This window comes from Bacillus rossius, chromosome 1 (genome assembly GCF_032445375.1).
Source record: "Bacillus rossius redtenbacheri isolate Brsri chromosome 1, Brsri_v3, whole genome shotgun sequence".
NCBI classification, from domain to species: Eukaryota; Metazoa; Arthropoda; class Insecta; order Phasmatodea; family Bacillidae; genus Bacillus; species Bacillus rossius.
Window position 1 is genome coordinate 355,098,923 of NC_086330.1, and position 26,685 is coordinate 355,125,607.

General features: G+C 39.1%; 1 protein-coding gene across 4 annotated transcripts in view; it reads left to right on the forward strand.

Moving 5' to 3' along the window:
• Positions 1-26,685, forward strand: part of LOC134528262 (echinoderm microtubule-associated protein-like 2) — a 253,916-nt gene continuing 227,231 nt past the window's right edge. For 2 of the 4 annotated variants that reach the window (XM_063361727.1, XM_063361724.1), the window contains exon 1: positions 1-133. Coding sequence is in view for 1 of the 4 variants with exons in the window: in XM_063361731.1 (XP_063217801.1) it covers positions 130-133 (4 nt within the window). In the remaining 3 variants the exon portion in view is untranslated. The remainder of the gene's footprint in view (positions 134-26,685) is intronic. The other 2 variants (XM_063361729.1, XM_063361731.1) reach the window with 2 other exon arrangements.

Below are 26,685 nucleotides of genomic sequence, written 5' to 3' on the forward strand. Positions count from 1 at the left end.
CGACAATGCTGGCGTTGCTGTTGCCATCGCCATACGGCCAGTAGTTGTGCTCTGTGCGTGAGGTTTTATGTAGGACTGTGCGCGATTATTTCGTTTCGGTGTACGCGGGTTCGCGATTTGAATTTTTGAATGGGTGAGCATCCACATAAATTACCTTTAACTTTTTTATAAACATAAAAACACTGTGTATAATCGAGGTTTCAAGCTTTGTTATAAAGTAAGCGAAACTATTTTTTTTTCTTATTGAATGTTCTACGCGGTTGACAAATTACTTGCTGAGCACCCACACTGATTTTTTTGTCAGCCTAAATAGTTTGGGATCGTACAGAATTGGAACGTGAAACCCTAAAACTAGCGCTTAAGCATAATTAATATGCCTAAATGCATTTTTTTTTTAAATTTTCGATGTATTTGAAAAAATCTATGCATTTATTTTTCTTACAATCATCTGTAACTTGAGCACTGAAAACGTTATAATTAGCCCATGGTATTGGCTATATTTCGATGAAGTTTAGTTAGTATGACAAGTTTTTTTTTTAATGTTATGCAGATATCAATTCTAAATTGAATTTAAATCATGATTGAAGAAAACATTATTTTACTTATATCCTTTCTTCCAACGTCTTAGAAATATATTAAATGATCAGACTGCTTTTTTTTCTTCATGTAAACGTAGTCTCGTCTCATGCCTAAGTTTCAGCTGTTTCTTCATCATTAGAAAGATAAATGTTTAGTTTGCACTTATAAGTGATAAGATTGCAAACTACAGTCTTCTCTGTAGAGATTTTGCGTGCTTAAGCATTTAGTTCGGCCAGTATATAATATTTTCCTGAGATTTGCTATGAGGGCGTATATGGAATAGGAACTGTCGTAAGAAATGAAAGTTATTACTTTGAAAAAATAGAAATAAAAACAACAGGTCTAAATATTATCACGCCTATTTAAAACTTAACTTGGAATCAACATTAAATTTGCTGAAGTGGCAGCATTGGATTTTTTATCTTGATGTGTGTGGGACATGCCAAGGCGTAATGTTACTGTTATCACTAAGTTAATGACAACCACCACTCGGTTGTGTATCATTAGAGCACCCAAATTGTGCGTGGTACCACGCAGCTCTCCCCCCCCCCCCCCTCTCCCTGGGGAGCTGTGTACACAACAGTAGTATCAAGCAATCATTAAACATTATAATTTTTCCCCCTTCCAACCAAATAACAAGCTGCATCTTAGTTAACAATTTTAAAACTGTACCCGGCAGAGCAAATACTCGCGCCATAATATCGAAACAAGTATAAAACAATCAAGCACGTAACGACAGGGTATACTGTAAAAGTTTGACACATTTCTGTAATGTTACAGAAATTTAATGTACAGAAGTTGGTTGTCTTTGTACAACAATCTTCCCTGACCATATTTTTGGCCACACCATTTTGATCTCCTTACCCTCCATCCTTGACCTTCCTATTTGTAACCAGTAGCGGATCCAGGGCTCAAGCCCCCTCCAAAAGCATTTGGGTCCACTATTGTTTTAGTGTTTGCCTTGATAAAGCCTAGCCTCAGCTGGATCAAGCCCCTCCCAAACCAAAATCCTGGATCCGCCACTGTTTGTAACACATTGTCATTGTTGATCTGTAAACGGTGTTTGTAAACAACTTCGTATGATGATTTGCAATTATTGATTGCTGTAGTTCATATACCCGAAGGAGGAAAAAAAAACTTAGGTACCGGTTATTTCAGCGCAGTGGCTGTGCCACCTTCGTTGCACGCCCTTATGTGCGCAGTAAAACATTTCTAGGGCCCAGCATAGACTATTTAAGCAGTAATGGCTCTTGCTGCCAGTACAAGTGTCGAAAACGTGTCTCGTGGCGGAGCGCATTTGACGAGTTTGTCGAGGTTGTATAATCTCGCGTGTTCAGTACCTATGTCAGTTTTAGTGATATATTCGTGACTTTAAAATATTGGAAGAAAAAAAAATAATGTTCGTCCAAGTATAACTTAATTTAATAATTTCAATCAACGTGTGTGTCTGTGAATAATTGATTAAAAAACAAGCGCACACGTCGATTATAAGTATTGGCTGGTTTTGGACTTTTCTGATGGCACATTTTGTTTACACGGCGTTGGATTTGCGAGCTTGGTGTGGTTATACCTCACACTGTGGGAATTAAAACCAGTTTTATAAACTACGTAATGGACGCAACAACGCAGCCAACATAAGATTTGTTTAATTTTTTTTTAATTTTTCACATTCATGCCTTACTCGGGACTCGAACCCAAGACCCCTGCGCACCGTAAGCAAGAGTGCATCCGGTTACGCTACAGAGGACTAAAGTACGGAGGTATAATTCTATGATGTGGGTGTCTGTTCTGAAGTTAAAGTTAACTGTTTAGCAATTGGATAGAAAAATTAATCGTAGCTGCATAAAGACTAATATGCTGGAAGTTTGTTTATTAGTTTAAAAATATCTCTCTAGGAAGAATCGTAAAAATGCCATCATGTTGTGACTATTGTTAAACATGATTACACATCTGAAAGTAATTAGTAGTCACTGTCGTTTTTAAAGCAAAAAAATTACCTGACGTTACCAGTTATTCAACTTGAAATTTTTAACTACGCCTATAGCACCCAAATTACTTCCCCTGTTTTTTTTTTTTTTTTTTTTTTTTTTTTAATTTGTTCGTGTTTATCATAAAAACAGAAAGTGTGAATGTCATTTTTTTTTTTTTTCACTATGCGAAAGTTTAACAAGTGAAAATGTAATGTATGTAATAATAAAAACATGTATTCTTCTTCTGTGTGCATAACGCGTCTGCGTCTTTGAAAGTTTTCAGAACGCTTCCCTTCCAATGTGATGGCGGAAACACAAGCCGTAATGTAAGAAGTTGAAAGGTGACTGATGCTTGCGTTTGCCTTTTTTGCGTCTTGCGTACTTTATAAACGAGTCTTGGAAAACGTCGTTGTTGAACTTCTTTGCGTTTTGCGTGTATTCTTGCGTAGTTTATAAACCCGGCCTTAAAGATTCGTTCTTCTTGTTTACTAATCGTGTTCTACACTTCTACTTAGTTTTTTCCATACTGAGTTAAAATAAAAATTGCAGATGAAGTAGAATCATGAACGAATTTAAGCAATAATACAATACATACTACAGTATATAAGTTAAATTAAGTTGTGTTGCCATATCTTGTTAGTTACAAGTTTATGTTGCTAAATATTTTAAAATACATGTTTAGTTATGTTGCTAAATATTGTTAAGATATATGCTTGGTTTATTTTATTTTTTTATTTATTTATTTGTATTCCATTGAACCTTCTTTTGGTAGAAACCATAAGGCTATGGAACATGTCATTTGCATATTTACAGTTATACATATACATACATTTTTACATGTACACAGTTTTAAATACACATACATATTTAGTTTTACATACATATAACTTTGAAGTAAAACAAATAGTGATAAAAAAATTTCAGATAATCTGGATTACAAATATTAGGTACATTGTTTCTTTTATACATCCCCATGGACATGATATGTCAAGCGATTTCTTATATTTATTAAGTAAGAAAAAAAATTATGCAGGATTTAGGGTATAAGGATATTGATGTTAGGCATTGTAGCTATACAGGGGAGTCTGGCTGTAACAAGAATGTTTCTCCTCTTTCAGCAGTATACTCCATAAATTCTTTTAAACTGTAAAATTGATTGCATATAAGTGTATTTTTTATGGTAGCTTTATATTTGTCTATGTTGCTGATTTCCATTATTTTGTAAGGTAAGCTATTAAATAGTATTCTGCCAATGTGCTCTATTCCTATTTCAAATTGAGTAGTGGTTGTGTTGCCAAATCTTGTAAGTAACGGGTTTGGTAGCCTAACTTGCCAATTTTTCTTATAAGAGTAGTTATAAACTAACGAAACTTTTCACACACGACTGAAATTTTTACTTGTCCGTGACAACTTTAGAGAATCAGTGTGAAACACGTGTTCGTTACAACTTGTGATCACCAGAGCGTATTTTTGTACAATGGTTAAAAAGAAGACTCGTACCCTCTTACCTTCGTGATACGGGCCCCTGGTGGGTCGCCCCCCGTCCTTGGGGACTAGACGTTGTGACAGGCGGGTGGTCTGCGTGACCCACTATTGTGGCCGGAGCCCCCCATATGGCTGCCTGAGTCACCGGCACAATAATTACCTCCGCGGCCACCAAACAAAACTGCCTTTTTCTGGCTTTTCGGCCAGATTCATTTTTGTCGACGTTGCGCAGCACGCATATCTCTTAAATCCACCCTACACGAGAAACCTACTATTCACTAACCCCGAGCCAGACGCCAAAATAACCCGCGTTCGTTGTATTTTCAAAAATCTTTTCTGCGTAAAAGGTAAAGGTTTAGGTAGAGTTTGGTCTTGCCACATAAATAATACGTAAAATAATTGTCAGGTAACGTCAGTGTAGTGGTTTTCCCCAGGAGGTTTTCTTGGCAAGATTATTAAACGATGGTTTACCGTCGCCTTCTGTGAGTTTCTTACTATCTGTGTATTTGCAACAGGAGGACACATGAAATTTCTCGTTACCGAGGTTGGATGTTACACATCTGTGGCGAGTAATGAAGGACTCCCTCACATTTTTTTTTGCTCAAATGAATAGAAAGAAGATTCGTTAGGTAATTTACTACGCGTCGGTTTTTTCACTCCGCATTCTATAAGAGTATTAAATTAAGCAACAAGCTTTTAACCAAAAAAACTTTCCCCGCTAAGTTATTAACTTCCTTGGGTCGGAAACGAGAAGCGAGAGCAGGAAGCATTCGCGTCGTCAAACGCCGAGGTTTAAATGCCGTGTCAAATTGGGCAATTTCCGCGTGCAATCGTCGGGAGAGGAGCTGTCGGAGAGACAATGCCTCTCGTAGAATTCGACCGAATGTAATTACGCGGCGAGTTGAACAGCATCGCGCGACTTAAAGACTGTGACGTTCCTTTCGCCTCCTGCGGAAGTTACGAGAATTTCTACCGCACGAACACGTCCGTTTCACTTCTCTTCTCGTTTCTTTCGGAACTTGCTCGTCACAACGCATGACGAAAGGTTTTTTTCTTTCTTTTTCCTTCGCATCGAGAGAGTTTTGGTGCTCTAAAACGAATTTTTAAAATATTGAAAATAGGTCCCCTTTGTCAAAGTTCCTCACTGTTGTCTGAAGTATAAGCCTACGCACAAATAAATTGTAAGGCTTTCATTGGGCGAGTGTTTTTAGCCACTTAAAAATGAAAAACTGGAACTGAAGAGCGAGTCTTAATTTTAGACGCGGGCACAACACGACTCACGTACTTAAATAACCTATGTATGCCCTAATATACCTACACTGAAAAGACCTTTTCGTCACGTGTTCAAATTTCAATAGCAAAATGGTGTAAGTTTGTTTTTATAATAAATAAAAAAAATCACACTTTCTAAGCCAATAACACTGAAGGTCAAATACTGGGTATTAATATCAAATACACAAAACGAGTACTCTTAACCATTTTCCAAAATTCGACATCTTATAAGAGAGGTAAGAAATTATGTATAGTTAACACGCATAAAATATCTTCTAGCTGTGGTACCCGTCGTTTAAGTGTTAGATTTCTATTAAGTCTCAAGCATTCACTCCATTTATTTATTTATTTACTATCATTTTTTTTGGTGGCGAAGTTGAGGCGATATCCCTTTTTGTTACAATCATACATTGAAATAAAAAAAAGCATAAGATATACATATTTGATGATAAAATAGGTAACAAGATAAAATAAGTAACACGATGAAAAGCAGAATTAAGCTTTGACTAAATTTTCAAAGATTTGAGGTTAACATTTGAACAGTTGACCAATAAGTTAATATACAGGTAACTAAAAATTAAGCATAGGCATAATATGCTGGAAAGTAATTAACAGTTAAAAAATTCTGCGTTGTCAAAACAAGATATTAGGTAGTAGGTATTACATTAAAACAAGTCATTCACACATTCACACACAGATTCAAGAGTAGGTGCTCTAAATAGGTTTTTTTTTCAGTCTCTGTTTTAAATTAGCTAGGTTTTTTGATATAGCTACCTGTATAGCTATGAAAATGTCTGTATTCGCAGACACATCGCCACTTGATGGTATGAAAAATAAAATACCTAAATCACTTATGTCATAAATTTTAAACTAAATTATTATGCAAACGAAATGATTATTGACATTTAAACATAGACATTTGGCTAATCCCTATTGATATCACTACTGTGGTCCGTGTCACCAAGAGTTATCATTGTAAATGGGTTTTAATGACTTTTCTATAAGGAACTACGAGTTGTGACGGGATAAAATGTACCATATGATTTTATTCTAATATATTGGAAACCTCTGTTTATAAATTTGGCTGTAAAGAACTAATTGTGTTACCAACATTCAGTCTTTAAAACTTTCGCATGTATAGGCAGGCTATATTAGTAATATACACACAAACATTGGCTTTACTCAAAAACTTGTTGACTGCGTACAATCATACTGCAAATAAACAATTTTTGATCACATAAATATTTTCAATTATCTTGATATTTTACATGCTCTTTAAACGTATTATAAGCACTCTTATCTTACTCCTTATCAACATGTGAAAGTTTGACAATTTGGATGTTTCTTACTATATCACGACCTTGCTATCTAATCGATTTGGATAAGATTTAAAACTGGTATAACCCATATACTGGATTAACACATAAGCTCTGTATACTTACCATTACAAAATTTAACCTCTAATAGGATGAAATTGGGGTATGTTTGGTTCTATAGAGAGAAATATTCATATCACTGAATCTACTTAAGTGGGAGTTAAGAAACTCATAAAGAGTTACATGCTAGCTAGTTTCTTAAAAATTGACCGCAAATTATTTGAAAAGTGTGTAATTTTTATTTTATGACAGTAAAATGTTATCTCCGAAGATGATAATTCGGGAGTTAAAATGACGACCTTTTTAAAAAAATACAACTACCAATTGCTTCGTATCATTCTAAATTTCAGGCTAGTGTTAAAATATATGTTATGAATAATACACACAATATCTATACCATTTTCTTCCCCCTTTTATGAAATTACACCCTTAATGGCTTATAACCGGGTTATAATGGGTTATTTGTTTTAAACAACAATATTCATATCAAGTATCGACTATATGTGAAAGTAAGAAACTGAGTATGAATTACAAACATAAAGATTTATGTAATGAATTTTTTTTTTAATTTTTCGACATTCTACCGCTAAGTTGGTTAAATGAGAGTAATTTGAGGCTTCTAATAAAATATCGTATATATAAAGCTTATGGAGCAGTAAGAAATATGTATTTGATTAACGAATCCTACCATAATGAACACATGTTTTGATTTTTAGACTTAATTACGTCTGAATGTTTTTATAAATTTATTGAATTGATGAAAGGATTTCTGGAATAAAATATATAGTGCTTTTCATCCAGTGAAATAAAATCCTTTAAAAAATCATTAATATTGTTACGAACGTGACATTGGCCGCGCACGCCTGGAAGATAACAAGGATTGTCGTTTCCCCCCCCCCCCCTCCTTCCCATCACTCCCCGCGCGGCGCCCTGCCTTTGACACGTAACTGACACCTGACAGCTGCGGAGTTACGCGAGCCGCCGACACGTGTTTCGAGAGATTTCTGCCAGGCTATCCCATTTCTGACACCAAAATGTTACGATGTACCGCGGGTTCGTAAAGGATAGCCCAATTAATAGATTTTACTACACAGTTTTATTTATTGCCACTACTTATGTCACTTACAAATAATCTTCTAAAATGGATTAATTACGCTTAAAGAAATGTCTATTCCCCAGTCATTCGTTTCTTACGATCCGCTGGGCCGCACCTCTGGCGCAACTCTCGCCGCAGCACCCCTCGTGGATCTCCGCCGCGGTACTACGTCGCCGCACTCCGCCGCCGCTGACGCACTTGCTTTCGCCGAGGATCCACTCGACGCCTCGCTCGCAACTTCGCTCGGGACTCCGCCTCATCCGCGAAACTATCGCCCGGATTGAACTCTTCGCCCTGGAACCTTCTTCCAAGGACATCGCCACTCTGCCGCACTATCGCCCCGGAAGCTCCGCCGCGGGAAGGCTGCTGAGGCCGACGTCCTCTTTTTATATATCAGCCGCCATTTCTGGAACTCACGAGCGCGGCCGGGGCCAGTCGCGTGATTTCGCGCCGACCCGACGGCAGAAATGAAATCTCTCGAAACACTTGTCGGCGGCTCGCGTAACTCCACATCTGTCAGGTTTCAGTTACGTGTCAAAGACAGGGCGCCGCGCGGGGAGAGGTGGGTAGGAAGAGGGGGGGGGGGAGCCACAATCCTTATTATCTTCCAGGCGCGCGCGGCGCATATCATGTTGCGGCAGCCGCCAGCCAACTCTGCACCTGCACGTGTCCCGGCCTTGCTCTCGTTCGTAACAGTATTTTAATTGCTGGATTTTATTTAAAATCAGTGTCGTATAATTTTTTAAATATTTAATTTTTTTTAAATAAAAATATTGTTAATAGTTGTAGTGTGCAGCGATTATTTTGACAAAAAAATATTAATTTTTAACGCGTATTCCGATATCTATAGTACGGTAAAATATGATTAACTTTAGCTTTAGAAATCTGGGCATAAATATACAGCTTGAGATTAAACGCCCATATACTTGTAGTAGGTACTTTTTGTTGCAGTTTCGTTCATTTGTGATATCTTTGAAATCTAATCGGAAAGCATTAAAGTGCATTCTTCGCATATGACATAACTAACGAGGCAACTAGTGGAATTACATTATAAACATTACATGAGTTTTCATGGTTTCGTATTATAAAAACGTTCAAAGATTTCATTGCCTCATATAATCATAGGCGCCGACTATGGGGGGGCAGGAGGGGCGGTTGCCCCCCCACTGAACAGATAAGAGGGGCGTCGCCCCTCCTCGTTGGTCACAAAAATTATTAGTTACATTCTTGAAGTGTAACATAACTAGAACTTTCAGAATAATTTTAAGGTAAGGTGATTGTCAATCAAAGTTTACGTTTTACGACTCATGGTGGTCACGCTATAGACATGGTGCATATCACATGGGCTCCGATTACGACCACAGGATCACTGCGTTGGCAGGATGTGCTGCTATCGGGTGTCACTTATCGGCATAATTTGTGCTCGGACGTTTTACCGCCTTTCACATGCTATCAGGTGTCACTTTCGCTTTCGGTATCTTTTGCTTTCAAATGTTACAACCCTTTACGTTCACGACTGCTATCAGTTGGAACATCAATTTATTTTGTTTTTAAATGTTGCCTTCCCTGCGGTTTGTATTTACCGATGCCGAGTATTTCAATGTTTTTATTGTGAGTGAAAACATGCCAATGTGCACGTTAGAATTTATAAAGTTTTAAGGTGTGTAATATAATTGACTTATTCACTTTAACTGTGGTGCATTATGTGGAAGTACATAAAAAAACTGCCCAGTGATAAAACTGTACAACACACAGATCTGACTGTTACCGACAGCAATCAGCAGACAACTTCTGCCTCATCAACAAAGGAGAAGGAAGAAGCACAAGTTCCTGTTACTGGTGAAGGTGGTGAAGAACGAAAAAAGACTTTCGGAACAAAAAAAGAAGGTAATCGACATTTTATTAGAGACTGGGAAAATAAATTTGCTTGGCTTGAATATGACAATAATAAGGATAAGGTATTTTGTAAAATATGTAAAACTATTTACTCTCAGAATAAGTGTGTGAATAAAACTTTTAGTGCAGCTTTTGTGGAACTAGGATTCTGCAATTGGAAAAAAGCGATTGAGAAATTCAATGAACATGAGAAGTCTCGGTTTCACAGGGAATGCACGGAGGCAGATTTTCATTCTCAAGCTGGTACTAATGTGCTCAAACAATTGTCCACAAAAAAAGCTAAAGAAATGGATGAGGCCCGAATTGCTTTGGGTAAAATTATAGGCAGTGTGCGGTTTCTAGCAACTCAAGGATTGGCAATTCGGGGTCACAATGACGAGTCATCAAATATCCTGAAACTACTGAAATTAAGAGCTGAGGACAGCATGGAACTAGATGCTTGGTTACAAAGAGATGGTTATAAATGGATTTCTCACGACATCGTTAACGAAATATTGTCTATTTTGTCACATGCAGTGGTGAATAAGCTTGTTTTCGAGATTAAAGAGAACCAACATTTTTCATTGATAGTCGATGAAACAACTGACTGTACAACTAAGGAACAAGTGTCATTTTGTGTACGAACAGTAGATACAAATCTTGAAATTCAAGAACTTTTTTTAGGATTCTACGAAACCCCCGACACTACAGCTCAAACCTTATTCAACATAACAAACGATGTTCTAGTTCGTCTTCAGTTACCAGTGTCGGACCTCAGAGGTCAGTGTTTTGATGGAGCCAGTAATGTAGCAGGTGTTCATTCAGGTCTGCAGAAGAAAATTAGAGAATTAGAAAATCGAGCCTTATTTGTCCATTGTCAAGCTCACTCTCTTAATCTAGTTACTCAAGATAGCATCAAGAATGTTCCAACTGCTAGAGATGCAATGAACTTACTGCGTGAGATTATTGGGTTTATTAAGCATTCCCCAAAACGCCTTGAGTGGTTTAAAAGGTTTCAAGAAGAACACAGCAAGAATTTAAGGCCACTATGTCCTACAAGATGGGTTATGCGTTACTGTTCTCTTCAGACTCTTTTGTCTAACTACAGTAATGTTATAGCCTTTCTAGACGAATTTTCTAGTCAAGATTCCAGCGAGGCTGCCACCAAAGCTTCCGGATTTCTCAGATATCTGGAAAAATCAGATACACTGGTAATGCTTGAACTGTTGTGTTTAATTTTCCAGCATCTTTCTGCCGCAAACAAATCATTACAAGGCAAAATGCTGCATATGAAAGATTCGTGCCACATTCTGTGTGTTTTGGAGGACACAGTAAAACAGCTGCGAGAGCAGTTTGATGCATTTTGGTCAAAAGTTGATCACAACTCAAAGGCTTTGAATTTAGAGCCTCCACGAGAAAATAGAAAAAGAAAATTGCCAGCAAGATATGATGGTCCTACTCCACCTCATGAATTCACTCCTAAAGAAAATTATAGGCAGATATACATTGAAGTCATGGATAATATACTATCAGGTCTCAAAACCAGATTTGATGTTGAAGCAAGGAAATTGCTGACCTCTGTGGAACATTTTCTTTTGACCCCTTCTTTTCCAGCTGACGAAGTTGTAGCATTTTATGGAAACGACTTCAACAGCAAACGGCTAGAAATGCATCGCGATATGTTCCATGATGTCCTGAAGGGGCAAAATTTAAAATCCCCTGCAAACTTCAAAGATGTGGTTGACATCTTAAAATCTGATGGTATGCAGCATATGAAAGACTATTTTGATGAACTTCACAAGCTTGTACGAATCATCATGGTTATTCCAATTACTACATGTGAAAGTGAACGATCATTTTCGATGCTACGTAGATTAAAAAACTACTTAAGATCTACTATGACAGAGGCGAGATTGAACCATATAGCCCTTCTGAATGCCCATTCAAGTACTGCCAATTGTTTGGATTTGAATGAAATCGCGACATCTTTCATTTTGAAGAATCCGATTCGGCAAAACACATTTTCGTGTAAGTGATGACTGTTCTTACTGTATTTACAAATCAAACTTTTTATGTTATTTACATGTGTTTTTGGTGTAATGGAATAATTTCAAATTAACAAGCCAACACTTGTTGAGATCCGAACTTTAATGAATGAATGTTGGTAATTGTGTGTTACCTGCTATGTTGTAAATAAATTGTAGCTTGTTCTTAATGCATTTTCCATTCTACACCCACTGACTCAAAATTATGGTAAATTATTATCAAGTCTAAATGAGAATGTTCAAATTTTATTATGGATATGGTTTTTATACTTCAAAAACGTGTCGTTATATCGAATTTGTAACTTAAAATTACAACTTATAACGAAAATGGTTGGAAAGTAAGCCTATTTAATTTATGCATGCAACAATCACACACGACAGTGAAAGATAGATACAGCAATAGCATATCACTAAAAGTGCCCCACAATATGAGACTTGCCCCTTGCCCCCCCTCTGAAAACTAGAAGTCGGCGCCTATGCATATAATAACGATATTTCACCGGATATTAATCGCTAGCATTTATAAAACTAAACCGAGTATGTTTTATCAAAAAACATCGAAGTTTATTAAGACACCATTGTAGAAATTAAAGGCCCATGATTGGCTTAAAAACGTTGGTTTAGAGAGTTTATTTTTCAAAATTTCTGTTACTCCATATCCAAAATTTAAGTTAGGTAAATTTTAAACAGTCTATAGGTAATTACCTACAGATATGACGAAAGGCCTATAGAAATACATTTGATTTTGGGTTTTAAACAATGCATTTTTTTTACTAATGTTAATAGTGTTCAAACAATTTGAAAAAATGTTTCATTTTTTCGCGAACTAAAAAAAAAAAAATCACAGAAGGATATTTATTGTTTTTTTTTTTTTAGATTTTTTTTTAACTTACTCTTATCAATATATGCAGTATTGTTTTACGTACACATTTTTGTAGCAGTTGATCAACGTTATTGTGCTTAATATGTACTTTTTATTAGGATCGTGACGAGAGCCAATATTTTTAATCACGAAATTTGCGTTTTTATAACACCATAGAATCTTGTCTGTAGCTGTAGACCACTCGAACTTCACCACATACTAGCCTCCTTCAGCATACGAGCAGGCCTGCCAACTGCTCAACCCGCAGCCCTGCAGAGAGAGCGCTGGTACTATATAAGTAGTACCAGTCAGTAGTACTAGTACCAGCGCTCTCTCTGCAGAGCTGCGGGTTGGGCGGTTGGCAGGCCTGCTCGTGTGATGGAGGAGGGGAACAATGGAGGAAGAGCCGGCCTGTGGCGTGCGTGAGTGCAGGTGTGGCGGCGCGCGGCGTGTTTCTGCGATGTTACTGCAGTGGTGGGGGTGTTTGTTGTCTGGTGAGGGGGCGAGAGGAGGATTAAGTCAGTATCCGGGTGACTCGAGAGTTTATGGGTTTAAACTGAATACCTCCCAGTCATGCAGGGAGTCGGAATTTTTTTTAATTTTTTTTTGACGTGACAGCGTCTAATAAATCGATGAACGCCGGCTGCACGCACGAAAAAGGACGACTCATTGTCCCGTTACGCTGTGTCCCGTAACGCCCATTGTACGCTTGCGCCGCATCTATCTCTCTTCCACTCGATTGGAACAACCATCGATTTGACTTTTTTGAGGCACATTAAACTCTAAACACTCCCATTCATTTCCTACTTTTCTTATCATCGTCCTATCCTTGATCAGAATAACACAGATTGGAAGAAATTAAATAGCAAACATGTATAAACGTTATAGTTAAAATAATCTGTTCGTTAAAGTAATAAACATATTTGAATTAAAGAGTGCAAATAAAAGTAAATTTATCAATTAAATTGTAGATTTCATTTCACTCCTTTGTATCCATACAAAATAGTGATAATTCAATAAAAATTAATCTATTTTATTCATGAAAGTATGCAATCATTTCATTAATGTTTTGTTATGACGTTGTCACGTTAAACTGTCGTCCGTAAACCGACTTTACGGACAACCAATTTTTTTTTATAATAATTGTCCCTTCAATAGCTATTTTAATACATTTTTGACGTCTTGAAAGGTCATTAGTAAATATTTGGGTTTTATCACATTTCTTATAGTACTAAAGCTTAAAAGAAAATTACATAATGTAGGTCATCAGTAGCACTAAAAATTAAAATAGAATATATTTTTAGTAAAAAAAAAAAGGACCTACTTCAAATATTAAGTGCTATCTGGAGTGTATATTTTATTTTCGTTGTAGAAAATTTGGTGCTTGTGAGTAATAAACAAGAAATATATTTATTTAATTATTTACTCGTGTACCACTAGACTAGCTATAATCAATCATGTATCAATAGCTATTATGTTGATATAATACCCTGCTGTATTTTTTTTAATGTTTTTAGCAGCACCTGTCAAAATAATATCTCACCTTATCTTGAACAGAGTATACATTCGACGATTCCCCCCCCCCCCCCCCCCCCCCCCCCACGCCAGATGGCTGTTTAGCCCATCTGTTGTGAAAACCGCGGTGGAGAACAAGTTAGATCTTTTCGGGAGGTGAGGACAAGAGTGGAGCGTAAGCTAGAAATTTATTTCGTTTGAGCAGAAGGGGGGAAGGGTACAACTACTAATCTTAAATTTCATTTATTACGATTATACTCATTATTACGATGTTTCAGCCTACGGTGTAAATCATATGTGTTTATTGAAATGCTTTGTAAAAGTAAATTACCATGATAGCTTATTATTCACATTTAAAAGATTGTTCATTATTGTTGATTTACGGTTGTTATTTTTTTATTAATTTATTCCAAGTTATTGGGTCTGGTCCTTGACAAGGGGGGGGGAGGGGGGAGGCTATCACTGTGATCGCCTACTTTCTTGGTAGAATTAGTTTAATGTTGAGAAAGTAAGCATTAGCGCGTAGAGTAAATTTGCTTAAAATGGCGGCGTTAAAAGATTTAGAGTGCCAGCGTCTCTGGCCTTAGCGCAATATATGTGTGCATGTGTGTATATATATATATATTTATTTATATATATATTTATATATATATATTTATATATGTATCTATATATTTATATATTTATATATTTATATATTTATATATTTGGTTGTCATTTCTTGAGTTTCCCTACGTTGTGGAAGCAGCAGACGCGATAGTGAAATGTTCCAGGAGAACATATTAGTGAAATGTTCCGTGCCATTGTAGAACGGGCCTAAGCATTTCTGCCGCAGCGTCTTTTAACTGAATATTCTTTCGAGCGCTTTTATCAGGGTTAACATTAACAACGCACATCTCTCAAGAGTGCATTTATCGAAATCGAACACGTAAACAATCGATGTAGAAGAAGTCACCGAGCAGGAACTAGGCATGGGAAGCCTACGATGTACATTCTGTATTGCACAGACCCGAACAAGCCCGAATATCTACCTTCGGCCAACGTTTAATGTAGCTATACTAACCTAACATAACCAACCATCCACAATTTTGTAAAGTAATAAACAAAAAAACTGACGAAGTTGGCCGAAGGTAGATATTCGGGCTTGTTCGGGTCTGTGCAATACAGAATGTACATCATAGGCTCTTCACTAGACATCGCTTCGGTTGAACACCTGCCGCAGGTCGGCTTGCATAGCCATGGCTGGTACAGATGGTTATCTCTCATACTGTGATCATTGACAGTGCGTACAGCTCTCACGGTAGCCGGATCTTTTTTAAAAAATGGCGGCCGTAGCGGATCGTGACCGTCTTCATTTGATTAGCCTGCAAAGACTTTGCGTAACTGAAAACCGATCTTAAAAATTGGTTCAAATAGAGAATCATTAATTATAATGCAGCCAAGCTGTATGTTAGAAACAATAACATTAACGTAAATAAGATGAATGATGAATTATTATGCCAGTAATTTTGATGAAAAATTTAAAATAAGGATTCATAGAGAGAACCCAAGTATATAGGATATTGGGGTATAACTCCTTTTACGGAAAAAGACGCCATATTGGTTTCAACGGTTTGTTTGCCATAATTGTTTTTATCGTTAAATGTTGAATTTTTTTTGGTTTGATTTCGTTAAGACAGAAACCACACATTGAAATATTTTCAAAAACCATAACATATAAGGCACGTTGACAGTAATAACTACTACATTTGTATTAATAAAAATGAATTCCATACTAAACTTTAATTACTTGACTGGGGTAAACTATAGGTAGCAGACTGTAATTATCTTCAGCCATTTCCTTCAAGTATATACTGTGCTTTTAACGAAACCAAATGTTTAAAATCAAACAACCTATTATTATGACCTAAAATATGTTGAAACCAAGATAGCTTATTTCGGCTCCTTTCTATTCCCCTTAACATCGTTACATTGAGAAAAGACAATATGTCCTCTGTGTCCATTTACCTTTCAAAATTCGTCTTGTTGACAACATTTTGTCGTTTTCTAAATCTTAACATTGGACTAAAGCTGGGCTAATAAACTACGCTAGGAACGCAACGACGAAACAGCGCAAAAAGCAACCAACGCAAGAAAGTCCTAGTTGTTTGTATAGCACACAAGTTGCAGACGTCACCAACCCTGTAACTTAAAAATGTGAAACAATAGAAAATATTTTTACCCTGGGTTCCTTTTTAAAATTAATATTTATTATAAAAATTATCAATAATTTTATTTTAAAAAGTGATTTTCTATCATTGTGTGAAATTTTAATAAGTGTAAACATAATGTATGTAATATAAAAACCATCGTGGGCTTCTATGCACATAACGTCTGGGTCGTTAAAGGTTCTTCTCTTCAAATATAGGCGTTATCTTTAAAAGATTTGTGCAATGGGAGCGCATGACTTGATGTAAGTTTTTGGACATACGCCATTGCGTTGAGAACGCCAGCCAAAACGCAATAAAGTTGTTAGTTGAACAGAAATTACGTAGTTTATAATTCGATACTCTAAAATGTGATTTCTGAACATTTCGCGTCTTGCGTTTGACACGGAAGCGAGACGGATCACCTAAACGGAGATATTTCACGGACGGATTAGATCGGATATGCCCAGCTCTTCCGTTTATGCGACTCCGTGCGACCATTAGAAGCCGAGTATTTGGTTTTGTTGGTAGCCATGTGTGTTTTATAAATAAGTTAAAAATAGTTCAAAGTAAATAACACGTAGTGTTATATTATTACTTTGTGGTTTATTATATCCAGTTACTTTTTATTTAATTAATGTTTCGTAACCGTGAAAGTCAGTCTCATTTATTGCCAGATGTTGCACTGTGGAAACAGCAGACGCGACTTGCCAGATGTTGCATTGTGGAAACAGCAGACGCGACAGTGAAATGTTCTCGGAGATCCGCCCCCGTTCACGTGATCCGTTTCCGCGTCGTTGTAGAACGGGTCTTGGTAGTAGGAAGGAGCTGGTATAAACAGGTGCTCCGCAGGCCGTGTCTAATTCTCGGATGGAGCAGTCATCTCTCCCGGAGGACGCAGGCAGGCGGGAACGGGAGGTTGGTTGCCGCGGGTAAAGGGCTGCTGAAGAATGGGCGCATTGTCCATTGTGTGGGGGCGAGCTACCGCGCAGGGCTGCGCCCCCTCCCCCCTGTACCATGTGGCGGTGCCGACACGCCAGGTGCTTGCCAGGGGGGAAAGGGTGCATACGGGAGGGTGGACTAACTCGGGCAACAGCTGTCAGGGGTGATGTTGAAGATTTTTTTTTCCTAATATAACTAAAACTAAGTTTATTTTGGAGGGTTCCGGGTTAGGGAGAGAGAGACTAAGTGCGTCTCAGGCCGAAGCCCATACGCTCTAATCATGCAGGGCATTAGCCATGCAGAAGGGGTATCATGCATCATGTGCTAGGAGGGGGATTGGCCAGCCATGGCAGCGATTGGCGCCATGAATATCTCCCCTCACTTACTATGCTAGACTAAAACTAGATTATTTGTACCCAGGTAAAACCTGCATAGACACAGGGAAAACCGTGGGCACTTACATGCGGGATGCAAAATTTCATGCATTAATATCAAGCAGGTTGGCTACAGGAAACAGAAGGATGTTTCTGGAAGAAGAGTTGGACAGAATAGAAAAGAGTCTACCATGCGGGGGGGGGGGGAGGGGGGTCTTGGACATTGCTGTCCGCATTGATTTGAGTGGCAGTGGTTGTTTCGGGGGCGACTTTTGTCGTTTCCCGCCGGGCTGCCAGCCAGCCCGAGATCCACCCCTCCCCCCACAACCCCTTTCCTGATTACTTCCAAAACAAATGGAAATCCAGCGAGCAAAGTGTTTCTGTCTGTTCCAAGTCTGTGTGGTATTCGAATTTCCCGCTCTACGGACCACAGTGGCGCTGTTGGGGACGTCGCCTGGGGAAACTTGCTGAACACATGACGCGTCCGTGGTCAGTTTGTGTCGCGTGGGCCTCCGCGAATTCGTTGTAATTACATATAAGTGCGACGCAATGCTAGAAGCACCGGCGAGCTTCGCACTTATCCCGTTTTCATTAACACAAGTACACCCCTGGCTAGGCGGGCTCGTGAATTGCTGCGCTCTTAATATGGGTGCTTATACATGAGTATTTTATCGCTGTTATTAAGGCCATGCTGTGCCGTCCTCTTATGTATTATTTGTGTGTACGCCATTCTTTGCCACATGGTGGACCTTATGTTAACCCCACATTGACGAATGAGGTCGGAAGACTTTGGTCGGCCGGCTTTTGCTTACTTGCAGTCACAGTCAGGCAAGGAAAAACCTAAGCAAAAACTCCGCTTGTTAATCAAATTGATGAATACGTTCCTTTGCCTCAGATAAGATAGTGTATGTGATCCTTAACTGACTGTACACGCCTCCTCCTTGATGATATACTTGATGAGCGGAATATTTACTTTTAACGAAGAATTTTGGCGGGCGCGGGCGGTTGTATTTGGATAGTTTGTTGATGTGTCAGTCTGTTGCATAAAACCTTATTATGAAAATATGACCGTGAGGGCAAGTGATAACAGATAACCGCCTTACCAACGAGTTCAGCGAATAAACAATGATTTATGCTATTTAATTCTTAGCATTGGAGTTCATGGGTTTTGGGCACGCGCTATAATAATTTTCCACTCGTGCTATTTTTTTTTACCATTTTACATTTCATCCTGTTGAAAAAAAAAAATGCCATTCTTAGTGTTAGTACCTACCTTATTTGTATTTAAATTGATTTATTATAATTATTGATGTGTTTATTGAGTTTAGTTTTATGTTTAATGGACGTGATTCTTTTGTCACACTGGTTCATTATCCCTGCTTTGTGACACATTTTAACGAACGGAACTCAACCAAACATACTAGCAGACTGACGAGCCGTGGGAACTACCACGCAGATGACTTGATAATGTAAAATAAAAGGGGGGGGGGGGGGTTGTCTGTAAAGTCGGTTTACGGACGATAATTTTACGTGATAACGTCATATCAAATTTTTTAAATTGCTGCTTTTAAAAAGCCCGCCTTAACCTGTTTGATATTATAGAAGATTTTCTCGCACGGTGGTTAGCCGGTTCTTGTACGCTTGGCTCAGGCGGAACGTAACAATGAGTCATGCTTTTTCGTGAGTGCAGCCGGCGTTCATCGATTTATAAGACGTTATTACGTCAAAAAGGACGATTAAAGAACTTTGAAACTAACTGTAAAAAAATTACAGTCGTAAGTTAGGGAAACGTTCACTTTAACTACTTTGTATTCTCGTGCTGTGCTTTGTGATTTTCACATTATGATATAATTATATTCCCCAATAAACTTTCTGTACTCTAAATTAAGAAAAAATAATTAGGAGATTTTTTAATGCGTTGTCATAACTCTGAACATACCGTTACAAGATTATACAGTTGATTACAATTTATTAAAACCCCAAATAGTTTTTCACTCGCAACCATTGGGCGAAACATTTTAATTATATTATGAGCAAGATTGATTTCAGGAAATTTACTTAGCTAACTCTTCGAGACTGCAAAATTTAAGTCTCTTTCATATCTTACTGATAGTTTTGTAAATTATTAAATTTAAAAAAAGGTTTGGTTATAAATATCGTACTGAAAGTATTGTAAATTATTAATTTGAAAAAAGAAAGGGTTGATATTTATCTCCATGGCACTATTCCAATCGGATAACATTTAAAAACAACTGGATTTCCTAATAACAGCATCATGGTGATTTTTTTTTACCAACCAAGCCGTTGTTATAAACAATGAAATGTAGGTGAAAAAACAACTAAGATGGCAGCACTGCCGGTACGACGCGGTCTCCCCCTGCATTGTCTTTGTGCAAGTAGTCCAGCTCCCCCTCCCCTCCCCCTCCCCCACCCCCTCCCCCACTCCCTCCCCTTCCTCCCCCACTCCCTCCCCTTCCTCCTCGCATGTTACTTCCGGCTGTCGGCCGACATACCGCCGACTCACGCCTACTTCTTGGCGCGGCGTCGCTTCCGGTCCCTACCTCCCAGCGCGTTCGCCCGTGCCGCGACGTGCTTGGATTCGAAGTAGTACGTTAGTTTCCTCCGAAACTGATGGTGACCGAGGGGGTGGCCATGCACGCATCATTACTACTACATGGACGGGGGAGTAGTTCGCTGTTGGCGGGGTAGGGTCTAGGGTGGTTTGTCAGGATCATGGCCCCCACAAGGGTGGGGCTGGGTGGACCCCTGGGTCCAGGGCCCAGCCCTGTTTCATTTTAAACGTTCAACTATTATAATTTTTTTACAAACTAGAAAAAAAAACATATTGAATATTTAACAAATAAAACTTAGTTTGGACTTGTAAAATAGTAACCATAATTATACCCTGTATTTTCAAGTTAAATAACATTCTAAAAAGAGCGTTGGTAAGAAATAACCATGCAATTATAATGTAGCACGGGGAGGGGGGGGGGGACCCGTCTCCTATCCTGGGTCCAGGGCCCGTAATCGAATGTGGGGCCCATGGTCAGGATACTTGGAGGCAGCCATAACTAGAGACCCGAAATATTCGCGTGTTCAATGACCTCCAGGATAGACTCCAATATCCTCTACACACTCGGGCAAATGCCACCTGTTCATTGGCTGCTGACTTGTGAGTCGTCTCGACTGAGTGTCTGTGATTCGACACTTCTATGAGTGAGGGTCTCTAATTGGCCCTCAGTCATCCAGATTAACAGTGAACCAATGGCAGAAGCAGCACTAAGGTATAATTATTTGAATTTTAGCATAACACGAAATGAACCCGCGAATTTTTCAGGTTTATAGCCATAACTGAGAAAACGAATAAACGTTTAAATAACGCCTGAAAAGGAACCGATGTTTTAAGTTTTTTTTAAAAATATTATATTAATATTTCTGCATATTACGTGCACAAGTACATTTAGGCCTAGACCGCCTAGTGAGATAGGTGACATGTGTCCATTACCCGCAAGTGCGAAAACCCTTGGGACCACAGAATCATACATATTTGCAGTACAGCCGAAACGTGGGATCGAGCGAAGTGTGTGGTTGGTGTCTGCGTTGTGGTTGGTTTAACTAGGTTCAGAGGACTTCGCTTGATGGCGACGAAAATTCAAATTCACACTTAACCAATATCAGGCGCGGTCATGTCGCCATCCAGGCAATGTTTTCTTAGGTGTTTGCAATATGGCGTTTGTAAGGCAGAAAAGTGACCAGCTACGTCACAGCATACCGTCGCCTGACGATTCTCAACTCTACGAGTGTATCCCAACCGTGGATCCAGTCCGGAGGATCCCGGTATAGCTAGTCCAGTACCACCTATGTGAAAGTACGTTTGCTGGATACAGTGTTGCACAGTTTTCGTACCTGAAGTACATATGTTGGAAATAGCTCCCGAGTTCGTTATGTAAACAGTTCTCGTTTCTGCGTTCTGTGGTATATTCGTTAATGACATTTGTTTTGAGCTTTGCGAAATAACTGTTAAGAGTATTTTTGAAAACTCAATAAGCTATTTTATTAATATAAAAAGTTTTTACTAATTTGCAACAATTATAGAGTGTATATTTATGGAAATTAATATTTGTTAATTCAAAAGGCAACACGCATTTATTTTTAGTTACACTCACGTACCGTGGGACGTTTTTTGTTGAAAATGTGTTGTCTTTCAGTCAATGTGGTAATGAAGGGTTATTGTAATGTTGCACACCCGGCCATTGTGAGAAGTTTCGTGGGCGAGAGGTGCGTTCATATTGTCGTCCGGGGGAAACGTGGGCTTATCTCCCACTCGCAGAAGTCTCGGAGACTTGGATGCACGTGCAGACAAGCAGTCGCCTTCCGCGTGGCAACCCTGATGAACAATGGCTCGTCGCGTCTCCCGCGTGGAAACGTCGGCTCGCTCATTGAAATCAGACGTTAGAGATGAATTTTTCCTACCGACGCATAGCCTAAGGACTTTTATGGCGGCATTACAAGACGTTCGGGTAATGTAGCGAGTAAGCACTGTCTTGTTGGGACACAACCGTAACCTAACTCGCGGGCCGTATTCCAGAATGTGCCCAAACCGTATCTCAGTAAGGGATCAGATCGGCATCAGTTTTAATAAACGGTGCCCTGCGCGAGGCTAGAAACGGGTTTCAACGCATTCTAGTGGACGTTTGGCAACCATCGATACACTTGTTAAGGAAAAAATTTTATAGATGGCAGCACAGCAAGAATTAAATGGTGTCATTGTTGTTTTCTCAAGTACTTTTTACGTTGCGATTATTTATTGTTATGACTTAAAGTGTACAAAATGTATTCTATTCCAGGATAATTTAGCTACCATAAAGTTTCATTTGGCACACCAAAACGTTTGATACGTCCCCATGTATTCACGAAATTGAATGTATACGAGTTATGGTGCCAGACGCGGGTTCGCCATCTGGACGAAATCAAAGAAACAGTGAGCTTTGCGCATGCGCAGATTTGGGAAACAAGATAAGTCATGGATAGGACATTAAAATCTGTTCCCTAAAAATAAGGGACTGACCGTGTCCTATCGTGTAGCATATTCAACACCTAAGCACTTATTCCTGTGCAGTGCTGTAGGAAGTTCCGTGTTGGTGATTGGCCGGGGGACCCCCACCAGTTAGATCGGCTAACTGGAGTGGCGGTGAGCATTAGAGGCTCGTAAGAGTGCTGAGATCCCGAGTGTCCTAGTTGATCTCGTAGGTGTGGCGATATCTCGTCCTTTTGATGTTATCTCTGTGCTTTAGTTTGGTTTTTTTATGATGCCAAGACGTATAACTTCTTATAAAGCAGGGGTGGCGAACCTTTATTGGTGAATGTGCCATTTTTATGGAAATGACGTGCCATCAAAGAATCTTGACTCAGTGATAATGATGGATAAAATAAATGTTTGCTATTTTATGTTTATTTAAATAAAATAGAAAGGTTAGAAGCTAAATATATTATATAGGCCCGTATTTGTTATTTTAAGCGATCAAGTACACAATTCTTTAATTATTGGCGTGCCCGAATTATTTTGTCGTGGTGCCACCGACTGGCACGTGTGCCATTGGTTCATCATCCGTGTTATAGGGTGTCCTTTTTAAGAAAAAAAAACAAAGTAAATAAATTAGAAATTATTTAGAAGCTTTGTGGTTTGGCGTACCAGCCAGGTGGCCACCTTTTCCCAGGACCTCAAGCTCTCTACGTGAGCCGAGCTCAGATAATATGACGGCCTTGGACCCTCCTCGTGACGTCAGCGAAAGGGCGTGCCCCGGGGCCGTGACGCAACCCCGCCGGAGCGCATTGCGCATTCCGCGCGCGCATCGCGTCTGCGCATGCGCAGAAGCGAGCATTCGGGCGGCCGAGCAGCCACCACCAGTGCTGGTCGTGGAGGATTTTTTTTTTTTTTTTTTTAATGGAACTACCCGCAACACAAGGATAACCTTCAAAAGGTTTAAACCAAAATAAAGTAAAACTCATTATTTATCTCAAATAAATATAATTATGAAGAGCATAGACTTATAACCTCAAATGTGTTACATCTAATCGTCCACGTATCCACTATCAGGGTGTCCACATTCTGTAAAGTCAGGGAAAATCTAGAAAAAATGTCAGAAAAATCCTGTAAATGTCGTGGAAATTCCCCCAATGTTAGTGATTTGAAGGGAAAATGTGAGCGTGACAGCATTTTTTTTTTTTTTTTGGATGGTGGTTTAGTGCAAAGAAAATAGCGTATACATGGTTCTGTTTGAGCTGGGTTGGTAATTTGTGTAATGGAATCTCAGGGGAAAAGTCACGGAAATTTTACTGCAGATTTGTGTGGACGTCTTAATTCACTCTCGTGCGAAAATAAAACGAGGTTCTAGAAATTTCTCTCATTGAAAAGAATATGATAAATTTGTAAGTTGCAGATAGTGTGTGCTATTTGGGCAAATTAAATGCCAGTATAATATTTCTATCCTACTGTGCGATGGTGGTTTTCCATATGTATTTTCCTTTACCACGCTTGTGTTCTTATAGCACACGCAGCTAACTAGATTGGTGCACGTACGTGACCATTTAGGCTTCACTCGTCTCTCTTCCAAGGTCTTGATGTTTCGTGCGCTATCGCAAGCTCACTAAAAATGCGAGCTGTTTTGTTTCCATTCGTGTCCGTACCTGTCGCTTTGACGATGCGCGGTCGCGGACGGTTGTATTTTGATAGTTTGTTGATGCGTCTGTTTGTTACATAAAACCTTATTATGAAAATATGACCGTGATGTCAAGCGATAACAGATAACCGCCTTTATCAGCGAGTTCAGCGAATAAACAAAGGATTTACGCTCTTTAATTCCTAGGATTGGATTGCATTGGTTTTGAGCACGTGCTGTAATAATTTTTCACACGTGCTTAAATTAAATCCAGTTTTGTCCTTTTTTTTTTTTTTTACTCTTTATCCTGTTATAACGTGCTTTTTTTTTAACTGTTAGTACCTAACTAAGTTGTTTTAAAATTCTGTCTGTGATCTGGCAATTTTCAAACTAATTTATTACACGGTATTCTCTGTGCTATATGTTCATTTAATTTTTGACATCGTCTGATTTTGGATTTGTTTCATCCTTTTTTTTTGTCTGTTCTTGAGTTTTCTCTGTGACATAAACTTTGAACCAGCAATGGCGAACGTAAAAAAATTGGATGTCTGTAAAGTCGGTTTACGGACGATAGTTTAACGTGACAACGTCATAACAAAACATTGATGAAATTATTGCATACTTTTATGAATAAAATTGAATCATTTTTATTTATCACTATTTTGTATGGATACAAAGAAGGAGTGAAATGAAATCTACAATTTAATTGATAAATTTACTTTTATTTGCACTCATTAATTCAAATATGTGTATTACTTTAACGAAGAGATTATTTTAACTATAACTTTTATACATGTTTGCTATTTAACTTCTCCCAATCTGTGTTATTCTGTTAAGGATAGGACGATGATAGGAAAAGTAGGAAACGAATGGGTGTGTTTCAAGTTTAATGTGCCTCGGAAAAGTCAAATCGATGGTTGTTCCAATCGAGTGGAAGAGAGATAGATGCGGCGCAAGCGTACGATGAGCGTAACGGGACAAAGCGTAACGGGACAATGTGCGCAACGAGACAATGAGTCATACTTGTTCGTGGGCGCAGCCGGCGTTCATCGATTTATTTGACGTTGTCACGTCAAAAAAAAAATAATTTTTTCCCCATTGCAAGAATCGTTCAAAGATTTTATTAGAACGTATACGTTGAAAAGCAGGCGGGCAGGCGCTTCGTCGAATAGCGACGTCATTCGAACAAACGGAAATCAACTGAAGAGGTTCGAGAACTACCAGTCGAAAATTGGCAACGTCAGTAACGCTATTACTGGGCGAAAGGGCGCAGCGGCGAAAATATTGGGCTTAGGATCAAGAGGGCTTGGGTTCAAATCCCGGTGCATCAATCCTGAAATAGGTTTTTTCCCCGTGGTTTCCCTTAAGTCACTTCTTGCAAATGCTGGGATGGATCCTTGCCTTAGGGCACCGGGAATATTTTCTCCAATTTCCTTGTAGGTTTCCTTGACACGATGACTTCCCTCCGATTTACGCCGAAAACAATCGAAAGCTAAAAACATTACACATATCAAGCTGAATTCACTTTAATCTGCTACTGGTTTCTGAATGCTCCTCTACGGACATTGCAACATGTCCGCAGACGACTTGTAATCGAGGGATCGCTATTAATAAACGGCTTTTTTTGAAGTTTAGTAGTATGTTTTGGTTCCTCCGGGCACAGGCGTCAGGGTGAGGAGCCAAGGAGCCGACCGCTATCTTGGATTGTGATTGTGTGTTTTCTTGTAACAGAACTAAACTACCTTTAGCTTTTTTCTTAACCTAACTAAAACAAAGTACTTTGTAGCAGGGTCCTGGGTTAGGGAGGGACCTAGGTGCGTCTATAACGCCTGGTCAGGCTGGGATCAGTCACGCAGGGAGAGGGTCGCATGCATCGTGTGCTCTGTGCGGGGATTGGCCAGCCACGGCAGCGACTTGGTGCCATGACTAACTCCCCTATCTTAAAAACTAGATTAAAACTATGTTAAGTTTGGGCCCAGGTAAAAGCTGCACAGAAACAGAGAAAACCCTGGGCGCATTCATGCGGAGAAGGAGAATTCGGGAGACAGAGGATGGTCTGGATGAAGAGTTGTTCAGAGTTGAAGTCTTCCCATCAGGGGCGTAACCGGGGGGGAGGGGGGGGTTTAGGGGTTCGAACCCCCCCCGCCCCTTAGCACCAAATCTTTATTTAAATTTCTTATTCGTCACTCAAACAAATTTCATATTAAAAATTAATAAGATTTTTACCATTACAATGTTTAAATTTAAGTACCGAAAACTGCTAAAATAGCACTATTTTACACCTTAAAATCCAAATTTCCCGTGGGAGGACCCCTGGACCCCCCCCCCCCGCTTTAATAGGGTTGGGGGGGGGGGCATGCTTCTTAACACCCCCCATACACAAATCCTGGCTACGCTACTGCTTCCCATGCGGGGGTTAGAGGCACTGGAGCACGCAAGCGCCCCCTCG